This window comes from Xyrauchen texanus, chromosome 21 (genome assembly GCF_025860055.1).
Source record: "Xyrauchen texanus isolate HMW12.3.18 chromosome 21, RBS_HiC_50CHRs, whole genome shotgun sequence".
Lineage (NCBI taxonomy): Eukaryota > Metazoa > Chordata > Actinopteri > Cypriniformes > Catostomidae > Xyrauchen > Xyrauchen texanus.
This window is the reverse complement of record NC_068296.1, coordinates 12,427,175-12,444,168: the sequence shown is the minus strand read 5'-3', so window position 1 is coordinate 12,444,168 and position 16,994 is coordinate 12,427,175. Positions and strand designations below refer to the sequence as shown.

The window sequence follows — 16,994 nt, the reverse complement described above, 5'->3', positions numbered from 1 at the left end:
TCCAGAGACGCACGTGGCCGTGCTACACTTTTGTTTATTTTCATTTTAAATTTACCATTACATTTATGTTTACTTTTCAGCCGGTTCCCGCCTCTTCCTTGCCCGAACTTTACCTGTTACGTACGTATTTTAAAATCCTCTTTTCCGACTGCTATGTTGCTCGGAACTGCACACAAGTCTTTCACCTATTGTTGCACTTGTGTATATGGTGGTGACAATAAAAGTGATTTGATTTGATTTGATTTTGAGAAGTTATTCATAAGACTCAAGTGGTTAAATCCATGTCTTCTGAAGCTAATTGCTTTTGGGTTTGACCAGAACAAAATGTAACTCCTTTTTCACTGCACATATTGCCATTGCAGTCTCTAGGCATGATCGTGATTTCAAGCTCTATTACACTTTCCAGTATTTGACACATGCACAGAGCAATAGATCGTGCTAGGAAGTGTAATTGTGCTTGAAAACATGGTCACCAAGGAGTCTGCTGATGTCATGATTTATACTGAAAAAGGAGATAAAACGTTTGGTCTGTTCTCACCCAAAATAGATTGGATTGCTTCAGAAGACATGGATTCATTAACTGTAGTATTATAGATTACGTTTAGGCTGCCTTTATTTGCTATTTGAAGCTTCAGAATTTGGGTCACAATTCACTTGCATTGTTGGGACCTACAGAGCTCATATATTGTTTTTAGGCTTTTTTTTGTTCAGCAGAAGAAAGAAAGTCATACATATCTGGGATGGCATGAGGCAGAGTAAATGATTAGCACATTTTAAATTTTAGATGAACTATTCCTTTAACAGTTTTGGTCACATGATTCCCATACTTCCATTTGTGTTTTTTACTTGTTGATGACTATTCTATTATTCAAAAAAATGGAAGTATAATAAATTAGTAGTTATATCCAGTGTAGGTGTGTTTACAGTGTATATATTATATTTATATGTGTGCTATGGATCTTTGATGAAAGGGATTTTTACTTTTGTGTGTTTGTTTCGAATTTGCACAAGATACTCAGACAAAGACAAAAGGTTTTCAAATAATATATTATTGCTCATTGCCAGAATGAAACCAATAAAATAAATTAAAGCAACAATGAGTGAAATTTTAAATACTGAATTAAGTACATTTCATTTACACTTATGCAAAAATGTCTAGATTTACAGCTTAGTACATAGTGCTGCTGGAGCATTTGTAGGTAGCCAGCCATCCTGAGCATGCCCAGTGCACAGTAGTAGAACTAAGAGAATCTCAGCTTGAACATATACTTCATATTTTCACTCTCCTTTTACATGGTGGATAAAATTGATGATAACACTGAATAATAACATTATTAAATGCAATTGCCCTTATTACTCAATTTATAGATCATAAATATAACATTGGGCACTGACAAAAAAAAAAAATGTTCCCCTTCAGACAGAAAAAGTCACATTTTAGTTGCCCTAATTTTCATGAAATCAGCATAAACACACACTTCAATCATTCATTCATGTTTAATGTCTTTGTATGATCATGCTACGTGTCCTATTTTTTGAGTACACCTTTGGATGACATGCCAGAATAAGGTACCTCTGTGAGGTCTTTGGCGTGCATTTTCTATAGTCCATAAGGTCTCTAAAATTCACTGGTACTCCAGCACCATCAACACTACATCGCTACAAAACAATGGATATCATCTTTAGTTTAGCAATTTTCCTTTTCCTCCACAACATCACTTTCAACCCATGTTCAAATGAATGGCAGTGAAATAGGTTAGAAACAAATCCCTCAAATGATCTTTAACAACAGGACTTTGTGATGAATAAACATTTTATTGCTCTCTTCAGTCATTCTACTGGGGGTTATTGCCTTTATGATAAACAACACTACTGCAGTTTATTCTCATCTCTGTTATGATACCTCAATGACCTCCATGCTACCAGAGAAATTTGACTGCTTCCCCAGTTTCCCGAATTCCTCACTGCTTTGCGTTGTGTTAATACCCTCTTCAAACTCCATTTGGCAGCTGCGCCGCTTGTACTTTGTGTCCACTTTCGATACACTACACACTACTGCCTGCCTTTCCTCAAGCCAGCTGTTCTGAAAGTCCCGGGGTTCTTGTGTTTTATCCCCTCTTTGTATGCCGGGGCTGGTGGTGCCAGATTGGCCATTGCAGCTGAATGCTGTATATCCAGGACTGCTGCCAAAGTGCACTGAGCTCCCTGTCGCTGTTCCAGATGGTGCCAAATTAGGGCCTAAGAACCAAGGGCAGTCATTTGTTGGTGTGCTAGGGGTGGTGGCCTGATTGGAGCCTCTGTGCTTGGTCCAAGTAGCAGATGTACCCAGCGGCAAGCTGAGGAAAGACGGCGCCTTCAAGTTGGTCTCACAAATGGAATCCTGAGTTATTGGCCCACAATTGGCCTGTTTCAGATTGAGGGAAAGAGTGGTGGAAGATAATGTCACAAAGCTGTCATTTTCTTGTTTCTCTCTTTGCTGGCTTACTTTGCTTGGGCAGTCCACCATTGAAGAATACTGACACACACTTTTAGCGTTCTTAAAGCTGTTGAGTCTGCAGAACTTGGGTATGCTTTCAGAGTCTGATGACGAGAGAAGCATTGGAAAAGCATTGCTGGTTTTGATTCAAGGAATACACAGACTTGATGTTAAGAGAGAAGGAGCACTTGAGTCTTTTGTTTTGAAGGATTCGCTCTGTGGAGAGATGAAGGGAGCTCAGCTCCTTCTGTAGTGAGGTAGGCGATGGAGGCTTTGTGGTGATCTCTGTAGCTTCTGTAGTTCTCTCTGAATTCTGCTGCTCCATCTTTTTTAACTTCTCCACCTCTTCATGCTGCTCCACTAACCTCATGGGATCACACGGTACATCATTCTTCATCTGCAAGGCTCGTTCGAACTCCAGCAGCTGACCCAAGAAGTTGAAATTTGGAGATATTGATGGTCGACGATCCTTCACAAACCTACAGCACATCAGATGAAAAAAATAATAATTTGGTAGTTTAATATAACCATTTTCAAATTTTTTAAGACATCTATAACTAAAGTAATTTCCTATTCCCATTAAATAAAATAATCTAAAAGTTATTTTTGTCAACGTTTAGAAGTATGCTAGTAAATAGATGGCTTTAAAGAGTCTTTGAGAGACAGGCTTAAAGTCCATGTAATGATTGTCCTCTTATAAGACTGTGGCAGGTGGAGGGTGGGGCCGGGTAGTGATCCTACACACCCGGTCCCGTATTAGGCTAATCAAGCCTCCCGAGAGGGATAAGGGATCATGTCCTAACCCCAACCCTAAACCTAAACCTAACTTTCAGTGGTGTAAATATATAATTGAAAGAGTGAAAATGGAACCTCCGATCTGATCCCACAGGACCAGAACACGTTCCTTGGAGGCTTCATGTGCAAAGCACTATCAGTTACTTCATAGGGAAAGGTAAAAACACTTGAATCGATGCAAGGGTGTTTGACGAGAGATTGTGCTTGTCAGTAACTCGGCAGAATGGGATTTATGAAAAGGGAACGTGAACAATCGGAAGCAACAGTATTTTCAATGTTTGCAACAACATAAACCCATTGAACAGACTTTATTTCTATTTCCTCACAGGCTCATTTTCATTCCTGTCAAAATAGATTTGGCATCTACCCTAACTAAATTCCATAGTGTGGGAATACCTGTAGGCATCATCTGATGACAGTCCCATAGTTTTCATTATATAGGCAATGGCAATGGTTGCAGATCGGGATATGCCAGCCAAGCAATGGACGATGACTCTGCAGTTTGACACCTTGGCTTTGTCTGTGAATAGAGAGAGCGGCAAACCAGTCAAAAGCAGTTCTACTGTTAAAGTGCAGACAAAGCATGAGGTAATCTCAAAATGCTGACCTCACTCATACCTTCCTCAACTGCTGATACACAGATGGTTTGTGTTAACCATACATCTAACCATAATTATTACCATAGGCTAAACATCTCAGGAACTTGCTTTCTATAAAACTCCATAGCAGTGGTATTCTTACCAATGAACTCATTGGTTTTATCCAACCAAGGAATTAACTTCTCGCAGTAGCTGTCATTGATGGGAATGCGCAGAAAGTGGTTTTCGCTGATGAAGTCAGGTTTGGGACAAGTATTACTGGCATTCAGAACGTAGGTGATTCCATTCTGAGCCATCAGTTCCTGTGAAAATTTGAAAGTTTTTTCTGAAGAACTGTGTCAAAGACAAAATGTTCTGACAGACAAGAAAATAATCTGCACAGACAGTTTTCGTCATTTTCTGTTTATATATTCTGTTATCAAAGATTCCAATTGTAACTGTGTGTCTGCTTGTCATGCATTCCAGAGATTTTGTAAGTGAGAAAGATGTAGAATGATAATGTCGAGAAAAACTATTTTGGTGGTGAGTCCCATGCCAACTTAAAAGGGCTAACATTTAAATCAAGCTGACATCAATGAAAACTCTTTCCCGGAATGCATTTGCTTGTCAGTTATCTAATGTGAAGTCATGAGATATGATGGAATTCAATGATTCCACAGTATGCACAAACACACCCCAAGTAAAAAAAACAACTATTCCCTATTATCAGATGATGCCTCGTGAATTTGTTATGTCTACATGATGGAAATGTCTTGTCTTTTATATTTAAGTTGTCTGTAGGCAACATGAATAATTTTGGATTCAATTACAAAATGGATTGCTGTGATTTTTAATGTCTTTGAATAATCTGAATAATCATATAAAATGATTTTGTAAGTGACTTCAATTGAGGTATTATGAGAGTTTTTCTGTGGACACGTCTATGTATACACGAGTTAGACAAATGCTTTTGGAGCATCTCACTTTGGTTGTGTCATGCAAAAAACAGCAACTTTAGGATGATGTTTCAAGTTAAACTTACATTAGTTTGAAAATAGAATAACGTGTCTGGAGACCCCTGTGTTTTTGTGTCCTCACCTTGTTGTGCTGTTTACTGATAGACAGCACAACAAGACAGGTTTGCTGCCTGTACAGCTGCAGTTGCACTTTAAGGCCAACTTACCTTACTAAGGACGTCTCTTTGGGAGCCCAGGTACAGGTGGGGCAGGATACAGGTGGGCCCGACATTGGCCACAGGTAGGCAGGGTTGGGACAGGCTGATAGGCAGAATAGTGGCTTGTTTACTTTCACACAGGTCAGGAAAACATGAGGAGAATGCTGCAAAGCCACCTGAGAAGGTTACAGAGAAGAAAACTGTTTTGAATACAAATATAATCTTACATGATTCAGCTTACCACACTTATTTGAGCACATCCAGTGCAAACAAGATAGAAACAACCATAACAAACTAGATTTTATTTCCCTTGTGTGTGTGTGCATTGTTCTTGCACACATTCACATACAGTAAGCTGCAAACTCAATTACTTACAGTAAGAATGGAAAACAGCAACAATGAAGGGGGTTTCCAAACATCCTAGCCAACTGAATTACACATGAACCCCTAATGCGAACTCCACAGGGGCCAAGGAGTCTTTCCACCACAGCAGAAACATCCCGTCGTTCCAATTTTGCCATACTAGAAAATCTAGACTGCTTGTTGTTCACTACAAACTTCACGGCCCTCCACCAGAACTAAAAATATTTTGGATTCTTGGAAAATATGGTAGCCTTTAACACATTCTGAATTCCTGAAGATCATTGAGGTTTAGTCTTTCACTGAAGCAAACTGATTGCGTGTAACCAGCAACTGTAAAAAACAGCTTAGCTGACGTATGGCTGCATAATGGCTCTAATGCTGTATTGCAAGAGTGGCTAACTCCCCCAAGGAAAAAGAAATGAGAACACCAATGTGAAAGGTGAGCTCTGCCACTTTGCCAGGCAGATAGAGTGTCCGTGTCTGGTTTTCCAGTCTCCTACTTCCTGCATGATCTCATCTCCTCTCCCTGAGATCAGCATCACATTGCGGGAATGAGGCAGCCCACAGGAACACAGACACCCAACCAGAATTCAGAGGAAACACACACTCACACATCCTCTCTTGCTCATACACATGTGCACACATGAATTCAGTCTGAAGGAGTTCCAGCTAATATTTAAAGATGAGCACAAATGGTACTCATTTGGATGGAACAACTCATATGTGCACCCACATACAATACTCAGGCCTTACCCACTCTTTTATTATGGGGTTTTGCAACTCTAATGAAGCCTCTTTTACTCCACTTCTCTTCTTTTACCATAGACTCAAACCTTGAAACAGCATCATATTAATTGTATGCAAATGCACATTTAAATGCCCTTCAATGTAAATCTACTAAATAAATATATATAAAGAAATAAAGAGAAAAGGAACCAGCTTTCATGGTTCTAGATGCAACTCAAAGAACACATCCGGCAATTGGTTTAATTTTAAATGCTGATCTGAAATCAGTACACGTCAGCAAATCTGAGACATATTACCTCAGACTAATCAAGGCCAGCAGGCAAAGCAATGACATCACTTTGGGTTAGTGTTCGAGTTTGGCTGGATCATTTGTCTTGCACACATACAGATTCATGCAAATAAAGGAGGGAAATATTTGGGAGATGAAGTGTATTATGATACAGGGTGAGAGAAAAGAGGCAAAACATTTTTGAATTTGGGTAATAAAAGCAGATGAGCTCAGAGGCGTGAGGTAAGAGTCCGTAAGTAGATGCATGTGACTGGAGAAGGTTGACACAAAGCCGTACTTATTCATTCATCCCTCATTAATTTATTCATTCAATCAATCAATCTATCCATTCATTTAGCCATCCATCCATCTACCCATGCAATTCATGCATTTACAAGCTTAATTTACTCTCTCATTAACTGAAGATAAAGTGTTCTCTGGCTTTTCTTTTTCAAAGTAATGTTCACATGACATTCGGAAAGGCCACTAGATATGCTGTGTAACTAGTGGTGAATCAAACCAAACAGACCTGTTTTTAAGACCTTTTCACACACTGAGTCACACATGACATCATGACCTGGTCTTGTCATGGAACAAATTGTCAGCGTTACTCAAATTACACTGGCATAACCCAAGGGCATGACTTCATGCCAAGAGTTTAATGAGCTACCTGGAGCTACATAACCTCAAGCTATTCACTCAAACTATTCATTCAGCTTGGTGAAATAAAGGATTTTGAAAATATAAATGCACAGTAAAAACAGAACTTTAAAATAATATTCTAACCCACAAAGCACTTTGTTCAAGAGATTATTCCAGTGGTGTGCCTGGCCCTTTAAGGCCCAGCTCAAGGGCTGCCTGTTTCCAGCTATTAAAAGTAACTGCCAAGCAGGATGACATCATTGCTCAACACACGGGTGGCCAACAAGCTGTCTCTGGGCTGGACAAACACACACGCACGCACGCACGCATGCACACACACACACACGCACACACACACACAAAGCAGCTAAATCTAAATGGGGACATACTATTTAATTCTATTGTTTTTATATATGGCTAATTATAATTACTACAGACTAACCCCTTAAAAGAAAACATGTTGCAGTTTTAGAATGCAAAACACTAGGCCCATTCACTTTATTAATTAATAATAATTTTTTTGTCTTTATTTTTCAACAGGTAATATTTGGTCCATTTCGATTTGCAAATTCACCTCTAAAATTTCAGTGGTTCAGTTTTGGTTGGAAATTCCACCTTGAACATCCTATCATTGCTGGAACATTGAATTCCCAACTGAATTTAACCCCCCTGATATTTAAGAGCTAAATATAATGGAACAAATGTAGCCTGTTGTATAATAAAGATACAATTTTAATGTAATATCATTTTTATTTTATTTGGAACAGAATTTTGGAAAGTGAAATTTTGAAATGTAAATATTCACATCTTAAATGTACACCCATATAAAATTGCATCCTCCAAAAACAACCCGCTCTCATGAAATGTCTTACATAATTTATGAGTTGGCTATTTCGTATGATCTCGCACAATTTTGTTTGCATAAACCCGTACGACTTCATCATGTGCAAATTCCCTGATGACTAGTGCAGAAGTAAGCACGAGGCGTAAAGGACATGCTTCTTGATATTATGCTCTTACCCAAACACTCTATTTAAACTTAACCAATCAGTGGAGTGTATAAACATGATAGGAAACTGTTGTGTGTGACAAAAGCAAGTAATTGTCTTGTATTAGATGGAAATGATGTCCAGCGATGTCACTGGCTGTAGTGAAAGTTGTAGGAATTCAAACGAGTGCAGTCGCATGATATCATATGTATTAGCCAAAATTAGAAAAGTCGTTCGAATCCTGACAATTTTGCTGTGAGAGTGTGTTGTCCAAAAATGCAAGCACTGTTAATGCAATGCGTTTATTTTCCAAGTTTTACAATTCAGCATGCTTTTTTTTCTTTTTTCTTTTTCAAAGACATTTGACATTAATATACTTTCATAGATTTTTCTTTTAACAACATTGTTTGGGTTTTGGGCTTGGGTAAGGGGTTACACTTTATATTCATGTTTAGGTTTGGGTTAGGGTTGATTTCATCAATTGTTGGTCTGCTTATTTTCCTTTATAGGCGTTAAAGTCATATGTTTCTTATGATTCCACTATTTCAGATAATTATTATGACTTTTCATAAAATCAAATTGTCCCTGTAAAGATTTGTGTGCTAAATGACATCACAGCCCAAAGTGAAAGTAAGTTACTAGGAAGATAGAGTGTATAAAAAGACAGAAAAATAAATAAAGCATCCATAAGCTTTAACTCCAGCAAACTCTAGCAGACATGAACTTTAACTGAAATAGGGCAGACCTGGCTGGCTGTTGTGATGGATAACCTTCTATAAGAGTGATGTCACTGTGTCCTAGCGCACAGGACTGGGGATGTCGGAAAGACAGGTGGAGCAGATCTGCTTTAAATGGGTTGCATGGTATGCATGCAAACATGCGGCTACCTCGCCAAGACAAAAACTACTTAAATTATTGTTTTTCAGTGTAGAACTATGTATTATACTCTATTCTACAAGCCACTTATAATCAATGCCCCATTGATGACTTCTGAAAAATCAAACCCATATACTATATATACACTCACACACACACACACACACACAGTTGTGTTTCCATGTTTTATGGGGACTTTCCATAGACATAATGGTTTTTATACAGTACAAACTTTATATTCTATCCCCTAAACCTAACCCTACCCCTAAACCTAACCCTCACAGAAAACTTTCTGCATTTTTACATTTTCAAAAAACATAATTTAGTATGATTTATAAGCTGTTTTCCTCATGGGGACCGACAAAATGTCCCCACAAGGTCAAAAATTTCGGGTTTTACTATCCTTATGGGGACATTTGGTCCCCACAAAGTGATAAATACACGCTCACACACACACACACACACACACACACACACACACACACACACACACACACACACACACACAGACACACACACACACACACACACACACACACACACACACATACACAAACATATACATGAGTAACTTAGTGCCTTGTCCTTTTAGCAACAATATACTGTAAAAAGTGGTAACCTGCTGATGTAACCTTAAGAAGCTATTTCGACCTGATATAAAACAGTATAACTGTTAAAAGTAGTTTTGCTGCTGTTATCTGCTGGTGCTATTTTTTTTAGGTTAACATTTTTTCTCAGTGTTTTGTTATATCACGGCATCTGGTTTCTATTTATTTGAGTTTTAGAATCAGGTCACAATAGCGGCATCGATCTTCCCTAATCCTAGGGTACAGTGACATCTCAGTGACTTCAGCCCCAGAAAATATCTTAATTTCTTCACATGCTGCACAGGAGTTACACTAACAGGCTGGAAAACTCAATGTCTTAACTCACAGTCAAGAGTAAGCGAGTGGACAGTTGATTAAACAAACCCTAACTATACTAAAACATACTCCCTTTCAGAGCATAAACTGAAATGATTGATTGTTTTGCTTTGTATTTAGTTTTCTTCCTCAAACCAAAGAAGCAGAGTGCATGAGCTGTTTGAAATGAAAAGTACTATGTAAATTACATGTCAGCCCTAGAGTGAGTGAGAGTGAGTGCATGTGTGTGTTTGTGAGGACTATATCTGTAGTATTTAGGACCCTGGTTAGCACAGGCTTACAACAAGCATGCTAAATTTGTTTAGAGGGACATGATACTTCAGCAAGTTCAGACACATTCAGGTTGATGGTATGACACAATGTCAGATTTCAAATCTCACAGTCATTGAGTTACCTCTTCAGTTGATGTCAGCACACGATAGATTGGAGGCAATTAAAATCTGTGAAAATAGTATTACAAATCTTCCCCTAAACTTTTTTCCTGCAATGTTTTGGCACACTCTTAATAAATTATGTGGGAGAATGTATAGCAATGAGTCAATGATACCTAATCGTGGTTATGCCTTAAGTTCCCATTTAAATAGTATGCATTAAATAGCATTATTTTTTAAATATTCCTGAATATTTATATACAGATTAATATGAATATTCATTAAAAAATAAAGACAGTGACAGGGACCTGATGCTTGATTCCCATTTCTATTTCCTCAAAAAATAAATACTTGTACATGCAATGTAAAAAATAAATGATCATAAGCGTTATAATTTTCTTTAAAATGTCCATCCAAAAGAAACATAATCTGCAGTTTGCCTTCACTTTCAGTTTACTTATAATGGATAACACATTGTGAAATTCTGTGCACGCAAATACAAAGGAATTTATTCAAAATCATGAACACAGGTCAACCACCCAAAACAACTTGTAATCAATGTCACAAGAAGAAGCTCTAAGAACTACTCAGTTAGTTCTTAGAAACTGATATGTAACAAGGAGTGAATAAGCCACACACACACACACACACCTATATACATATGCATGGACATAGGTGCATATAAAGCATATGACTAACCCAGTGGCAAGTTAGAGATTATGTTTATAGAATAAAATAATTTGCAAACCAACATCGAATGACCCAAAAATTGTCAAAAAAAGAATGCAAAACACCATGAACACTACCCATGTTTTCACACAAACAAACTTACATTTAAAACCACACAGACACACACACCCAGAGTCAATAAAATTTCAAACTCACCTCTCAAATCTCGCCCTTCCTTGATGCGCCTGACACGCATCTTCAACCTCATCTCGCTCTCGTGCATGTCTGACCACAGCGGAGGAGAGATCACCAAGTCAACGGGCATCCAGGCAACACAGGGAGGATACTGGTCTCTTTCCCTCCCTGCAGATATTTTACCACACAATCCAATCAGAGCTCAACCTGATGCTAATATCAGCAGTTATATACGAGCCACAGCCACACTGTTTCCTCTCTGTGCGCCTATTCACTTCTGACTTTGGCTATGAGTGCTGCTGCCTCTATTGTTGCGCCTCCTCCCTTCCAACCTATCTCCCTCCCTCCCTGTCTGTGAATGAGCACACTGGCTGTGCTCTAGTGGGGCCTGTATTCAGTAATAGCTCATGTGTAAGGCATGCAACCACATTCCTGACTCATCACACAACTATGCGGCCACCGATGGGTCCAGCACCACACTTGGAGTAAAGAGCTCCTACGCCTGCTGGACAACACAGAGTGGTGTGAGAGTGTCCATGTCCAAATGTGTGTTTATTGCAATTAATAAATGAACTGTGGTTGTTTTGTTGGACCAACTGCTCGTTATAGTACGTAATCAGCATTGCTTATGTAATGGGCACATTATCAGGCACAGGATATGTGTCCAGTCACTGGGAAGTCTATGTTGACTCACTTATGAAAGTACATCACACTTTAACAAAAGAACATTTTCTTAATTTAATTACCTTTAATCAGCTATAATCAAGGCTGACATCATCTACCAAAAACCATTAATCATTCAGCCTGAGATAATGATAGGAGAGATTGAAACCATTATACTACTTCAGACAAAAGTCATGCCATGCTGTCAAAGATCCCACTACTGAAAAAACACAGCTTAAACCAGACTGGTTTGCTGGTCTTGGGTGACCAGTTTATCTCTCAGCGTGACCAATTAAAAAGTTCCCCAAACCACTCAGAAACCAAAGAAGAAACCAGTCTGACCAGCAGAAAAATGTCCAAAGCTCCTCTAAAACTGGCCAAGAGACAAGCCTAACCAGCTGAAAAGTACCCCAAACCCCTCTAAAACCAGTCAAGAAACCAGACTGCCCAGGTGCAAAGTGCCCAAAATCCTTCAAAACCAGTCAAGGGACCAGCCTGACCAGCCGAAAAATTTGCAAACCCCTCTAAAGCCAGTCAAGAGACCAGCTAAACAAGCTGAAATTGCCCAAAACCCTCTAAAACCAGTCAACAGACCAGTCTGACCAGCTCTAAAGTGCCCAAACCCCCTTTAAAACAGTCAGTGACCAGCCTGACCAGCAGAAAAGTCTGTGAATCCCTCTAAAACCAGTAAAGAGACCAGTCTGACCAGTCTAAAAGTGTCAAAAAATCATCTAAACCCAGTCAAGAGACATGCCTGACTTGGTGAAAAGCATGCAAAAATCCTTTAAAATCAGTCAAGAAACCAACCAGACCAGGTGGAACGCTTGCAAAACTCCTCTAACAGTCAATAGACCAGCCTGAAAGTGCCAAAAACCCATCTAAAGCTGGTCAAGAGAACAGTCTGACCAGGTGAAAAGTGTGCAAAACTCCTCTAAAACCAGTCAAGAGACCAGCCTAACCAGCCGGAAAGATTCTAAAACTCATCTAAAACCGGTCAAGAGACCAACTTGGCCAGCTGAAAAGTGCACAAAACCCTTCTAAAACCGGTCAAGAGACCAACTTGAACAGCTGAAAAGTGCCCAAAATCCAACGAAACTGGTCAAGAGACCAGGCTGACCAGCGACAAAGTGCCCAAAACACCTCTAAAATGGTCAAGAGGCCAATCTGACCAGCTGCAAAATGTCCAAAACACCTCTAAAATTGGTCAAGAAACCAACCAGACCAGCTAAAAGTGCCCCAAACCCCTCTAAAACCAGTCAAGAGACTAGCCTGACCAGGTGAAAGGCATGCAAAACTCCTCTAAAATCAGTCAAGAGACCAGCCTGATCAGCCGAAAAGTTCCCAAATCCATCTAAAACCAGTCAAGAGACCAGTCTCACCAAGGTGGTAGACCAGCTAAGACTCGCAAACAATCAAACCATCTTGCTTGTTTTTCAATTTATACATGCACAAAATCTTGTTTTTCAGCCCTGTCTATGAAAAATGCATGTGCATTTATGTGCTAAAATGGTTGAAACCTTTGTTAAACTGTATGCAAACAAATTAAGTGGTGTTTGTATGTTATGTACTATGTAGCAGGATTAACCTTGCCTTTTTCCACCCACCAACTCCCTATTGGCTGGCTGCAATGGTGCAATAACATTTTTCAAGGTTGCGCATGTTGCCAGATCAGTGAAACTGGAGAAAGCAAATTGGGAAACTGCGGGTTCATGTTCCAATTTTAATTGAGGGGCTTTTCACTGATCTGACTGCACGTTTCTATTCGTCCAAATGTGTGTGTACGTGCTTGCATTACTGCAATGCTGCATATAGATGTGTGATTCAGACAGTTATTTCTGTGTGTTGAGGTGTTGAGGGAATATATACATCTTTAATGCAAGAACAATGACAGTGAATGCTGGAAGACTGCCAGGGATCTTAACATACCCCCCATAGACAGCACTCACACACAAATGCCTCTGACACTTTTGCATGCAATTACAGGCTGATCCACTCTTTTAAAAATGAGAAGTACGATAATTGGGAGAATGTGTGCAGACACACGCACGCACGCGCACACACAATATGTGCTGCCCAGCAACAGTGGACAATAATAAAGATTTTTTTTATTTTTTATGTTTAACTAAATGTAAAACATGTAGCAACCACTAGATGGCAGAAGACTAACATAACTGATATCTACCTAGCAACTGGCTGAGTATGGCCTGGTGGAATCATGAGAGTATGCTTGGAGCATATGGGCCTAGCTTCACAACTTTGCCCCTTCTGGTAGATGCTGTAAATTCATATTTTTAAAGCAAAATGCATGCTTCTTTCTCAATGGCTATTTAAAAGTAGATGTGTATTGTGATGTGTATTTGCACAAAAAAAAATTACAAATATTGTAAGTGTTTCACCTGTGTCCACTCAATAGCAGTAAACTTGTTTTCCCCCATCTGCTGCAAGGTGTTCTGATATACCTGGAAAATGCTATTTGTTAGCATTACCATACATCTCAATTTTACATGTCATCTGATATTAGGTTCATTTATCATACTGAAAATGGAAGGTCAAGTTGAGCTTAAGTAAAGTTGGTTTCGTTTGTTAACTAAGGTTAAGCCATTCTTGTCAATAAGCAAGTTTGAAACTTGTGATCATGAATTTTGTGATCCATGGTTTTGTTACTTCTCGCCTGGATTACTGTAACTCGCTTTACATTGGTGCCCCTCAATCGTCTATTTCATGCCTTCAACTTGTTCAAAACGCTGTGGCTAGGCTCCTTAAGGGAAACGCAAATTTGAGCACATCACACCGGTCTTGATTTCATTGCACTGGCTTCCTGTTAAATTTAGAATTTATTTTAAAATGTTATTGTTTGTATTTAAATCGCTCCATAACCAGGAGCCACAGTACATATCTGACTTGCTGCACCCACACAATTTATCGAGATCTCTTAGATCTGGTGAATCTTAATTGCTTTGTGTTCCCATGTCTAAACTTGAGAATAGTGGTGATCGTGCCTTTGCTGTTGTTGGACCTAAGCTATGGAACAGTCTTCCGGCACATATTAAAACTGCCTCAACTATCTCAGCTTTTAAAACTAAGCTTAAAACGTATACATTTTCCTTGGCTTTTAACATTCATTGCCCATTTTTCTTTTTATCTTTGTACGTTTATTGTTATTGCATGTCTTGAATGTTGTCTTTTTATATATTGTGCAGCACTTTGATCAACTTTGGTTGTTTTTAAATGTGCTATATAAATAAACATTGATTGATTGATTGATTGATTGATTTAAAAACACATCGACCATGAGCTCAGAGGTTGTTAATCAATGGTATATGCTTTTGCTGAAGTAATCAGTCTGCGTTACGGCTTTAAAGGAGACCTATTATGCCCGTTTTTACAAGATGTAATATAAGTCTCAGGTGTCCCCAGAATGTGAAGTTTCAGCTCAAAAACCCCACGGATAATTTATTATACCATGTTATAAATGCCTCTTTTTGGGTGGAATCAAAACAGGCTGATTTTGTGTGTGTCTCTTTAAATGCAAATGAGCTGCTGCTCCCTGCCCCCTTTCCGGAAGAGGGTTATGCTTCGGATACTACAGCAACAACAAATCAGAACCAATATGACTGACAGCGTAAATACCGGAGTTCAACCACATATGTATGAATATATACAGTATATGTATATCTGGACTCCGTGAATACAATCAGAGACAATGGTAACTTTAGCTGCATTAGCTGTGGTATTAGCTAACAAGCACATTCGGAAAGGTGATTTGCAAGCATTTACAAAATATAAAGTACAATACTAACATCTTCAGGATACAAAGCTGGAACATGAACAGTTGGTCCACCAGCAGTTTGTGTACTGATCCATGCTTGATAATCAAATTTTTGGAAAATCTTGATTTATATTGACACTCATTCACAAAGCAGTCCAGTGTAAAATGAGTTTCACAAACATACACACATTTTTGTATGTTTTGGGGCACATGCGTCTTCAGTGGCTCTGATGCCGGTAGTACGTGAAGACTCTTCTGTTCACTTTTACAGCCAACAACAGAACACTTATGTTTATTCTTCTCACTATATCTGCTCCAGTGCGGAAACAAATGGTGGACTGTGTGTAGATCACTCAGGGGATCTATGATAATATGGCGGAGTCCAGTCCAGAGACCAGTCATGGGCGAGGCCTGCTCTAGAGCAGAAACGGTAGAGCAAATACGAAAACCGTTAATTTTGACACACTGTTTTTGATTAATAGAAATATAAGAAAGAGGAGTAAGTGGACTTTTAACATTGTAGAGTAGTTGTGTACACACACTGCCGACTCACATTTATGTACAAACACCATGTAAAAGGGAATTTTGCATAATAGGTCCCCTTTAATACGCAGCATAACCCATGATTTTGAGGGGGAAAATCCACCAATCAGAAAATCGTGGCAGAAAACTAGTGACAAAAGAACTCAATTCCATGACAATTCCATGACCGCACTGCGATTGATGCAATCGAGTTGGTCTCCCTAAACTCTCAAACTAATTATTTAGATGTATATTTTTGCAACACATTTTAAATATATTGATTCTACAGATTACTTAGAATAAACACAGCAACCACCCACTTCCATGACCACACTCCGAATGATGCAATCAAATCGATCTTGCTACACTCTCAAAATACTTATATAGTATTATTTATTTGAATATTTTTACAACGTATTTTAAATATATTGATTCTACAGTATACTTACAATTACCAATTTTTTATCAATATTTTTTATTTTATTTAATTTTTTTATTTAGTTTTTAATTTGATTACATCATATGCAGTATTTCACGGATTGTAGTTCGTCCCCTTATCAAGGACGTTAAGTTCACTTCAATACTTTTTTGCTTCAAACCAAAGTTTGTGAGGTTGTGATTCACCTTAGAGCTTGTTGATTTGATTTAGAACCAGGGGTGTAGCCAGGAGTTTTTCACTGGTGTGGCTGGGCAGCTTTCAGACGCTCTGAGCAGCTTTTCGTTTCGTTCGGAGGGCGCACCAAAGGTCTCGCCGCCTCGAAACAGCCACTATCTAGATGGATAGTGGACGCTATTGCTGCTGCATACGCGTCAAAAGACCTGCCATGCCCGTTGGGCATTAGGGCTCACTCCACTAGAGGCATGGCATCCTCGTGGACATGGTCCAGCAGGATTCCCATTCACGACATATGTGTGGCAGCGGGATGGACTTCCCCCTCCACATTTGTCAGATTTTACAATATGGAAGTGCCCGC

The 16,994-nt window shown here is 39.0% G+C and overlaps 1 protein-coding gene across 1 annotated transcript; it reads right to left on the bottom strand.

Moving 5' to 3' along the window:
• Window positions 1-1,002: 1,002 nt before the first annotated feature.
• On the bottom strand, window positions 1,003-11,400 carry dusp8b (dual specificity phosphatase 8b). The gene is given in 6 exon segments (XM_052152505.1): window positions 1,003-2,611; window positions 2,613-2,955; window positions 3,668-3,791; window positions 4,013-4,172; window positions 5,033-5,199; window positions 11,088-11,400. Coding segments are annotated over 6 exon segments (1,620 nt in total). The 5' UTR covers window positions 11,197-11,400; the 3' UTR covers window positions 1,003-1,894.
• Between the last annotated feature and the right edge of the window lie 5,594 nt (window positions 11,401-16,994).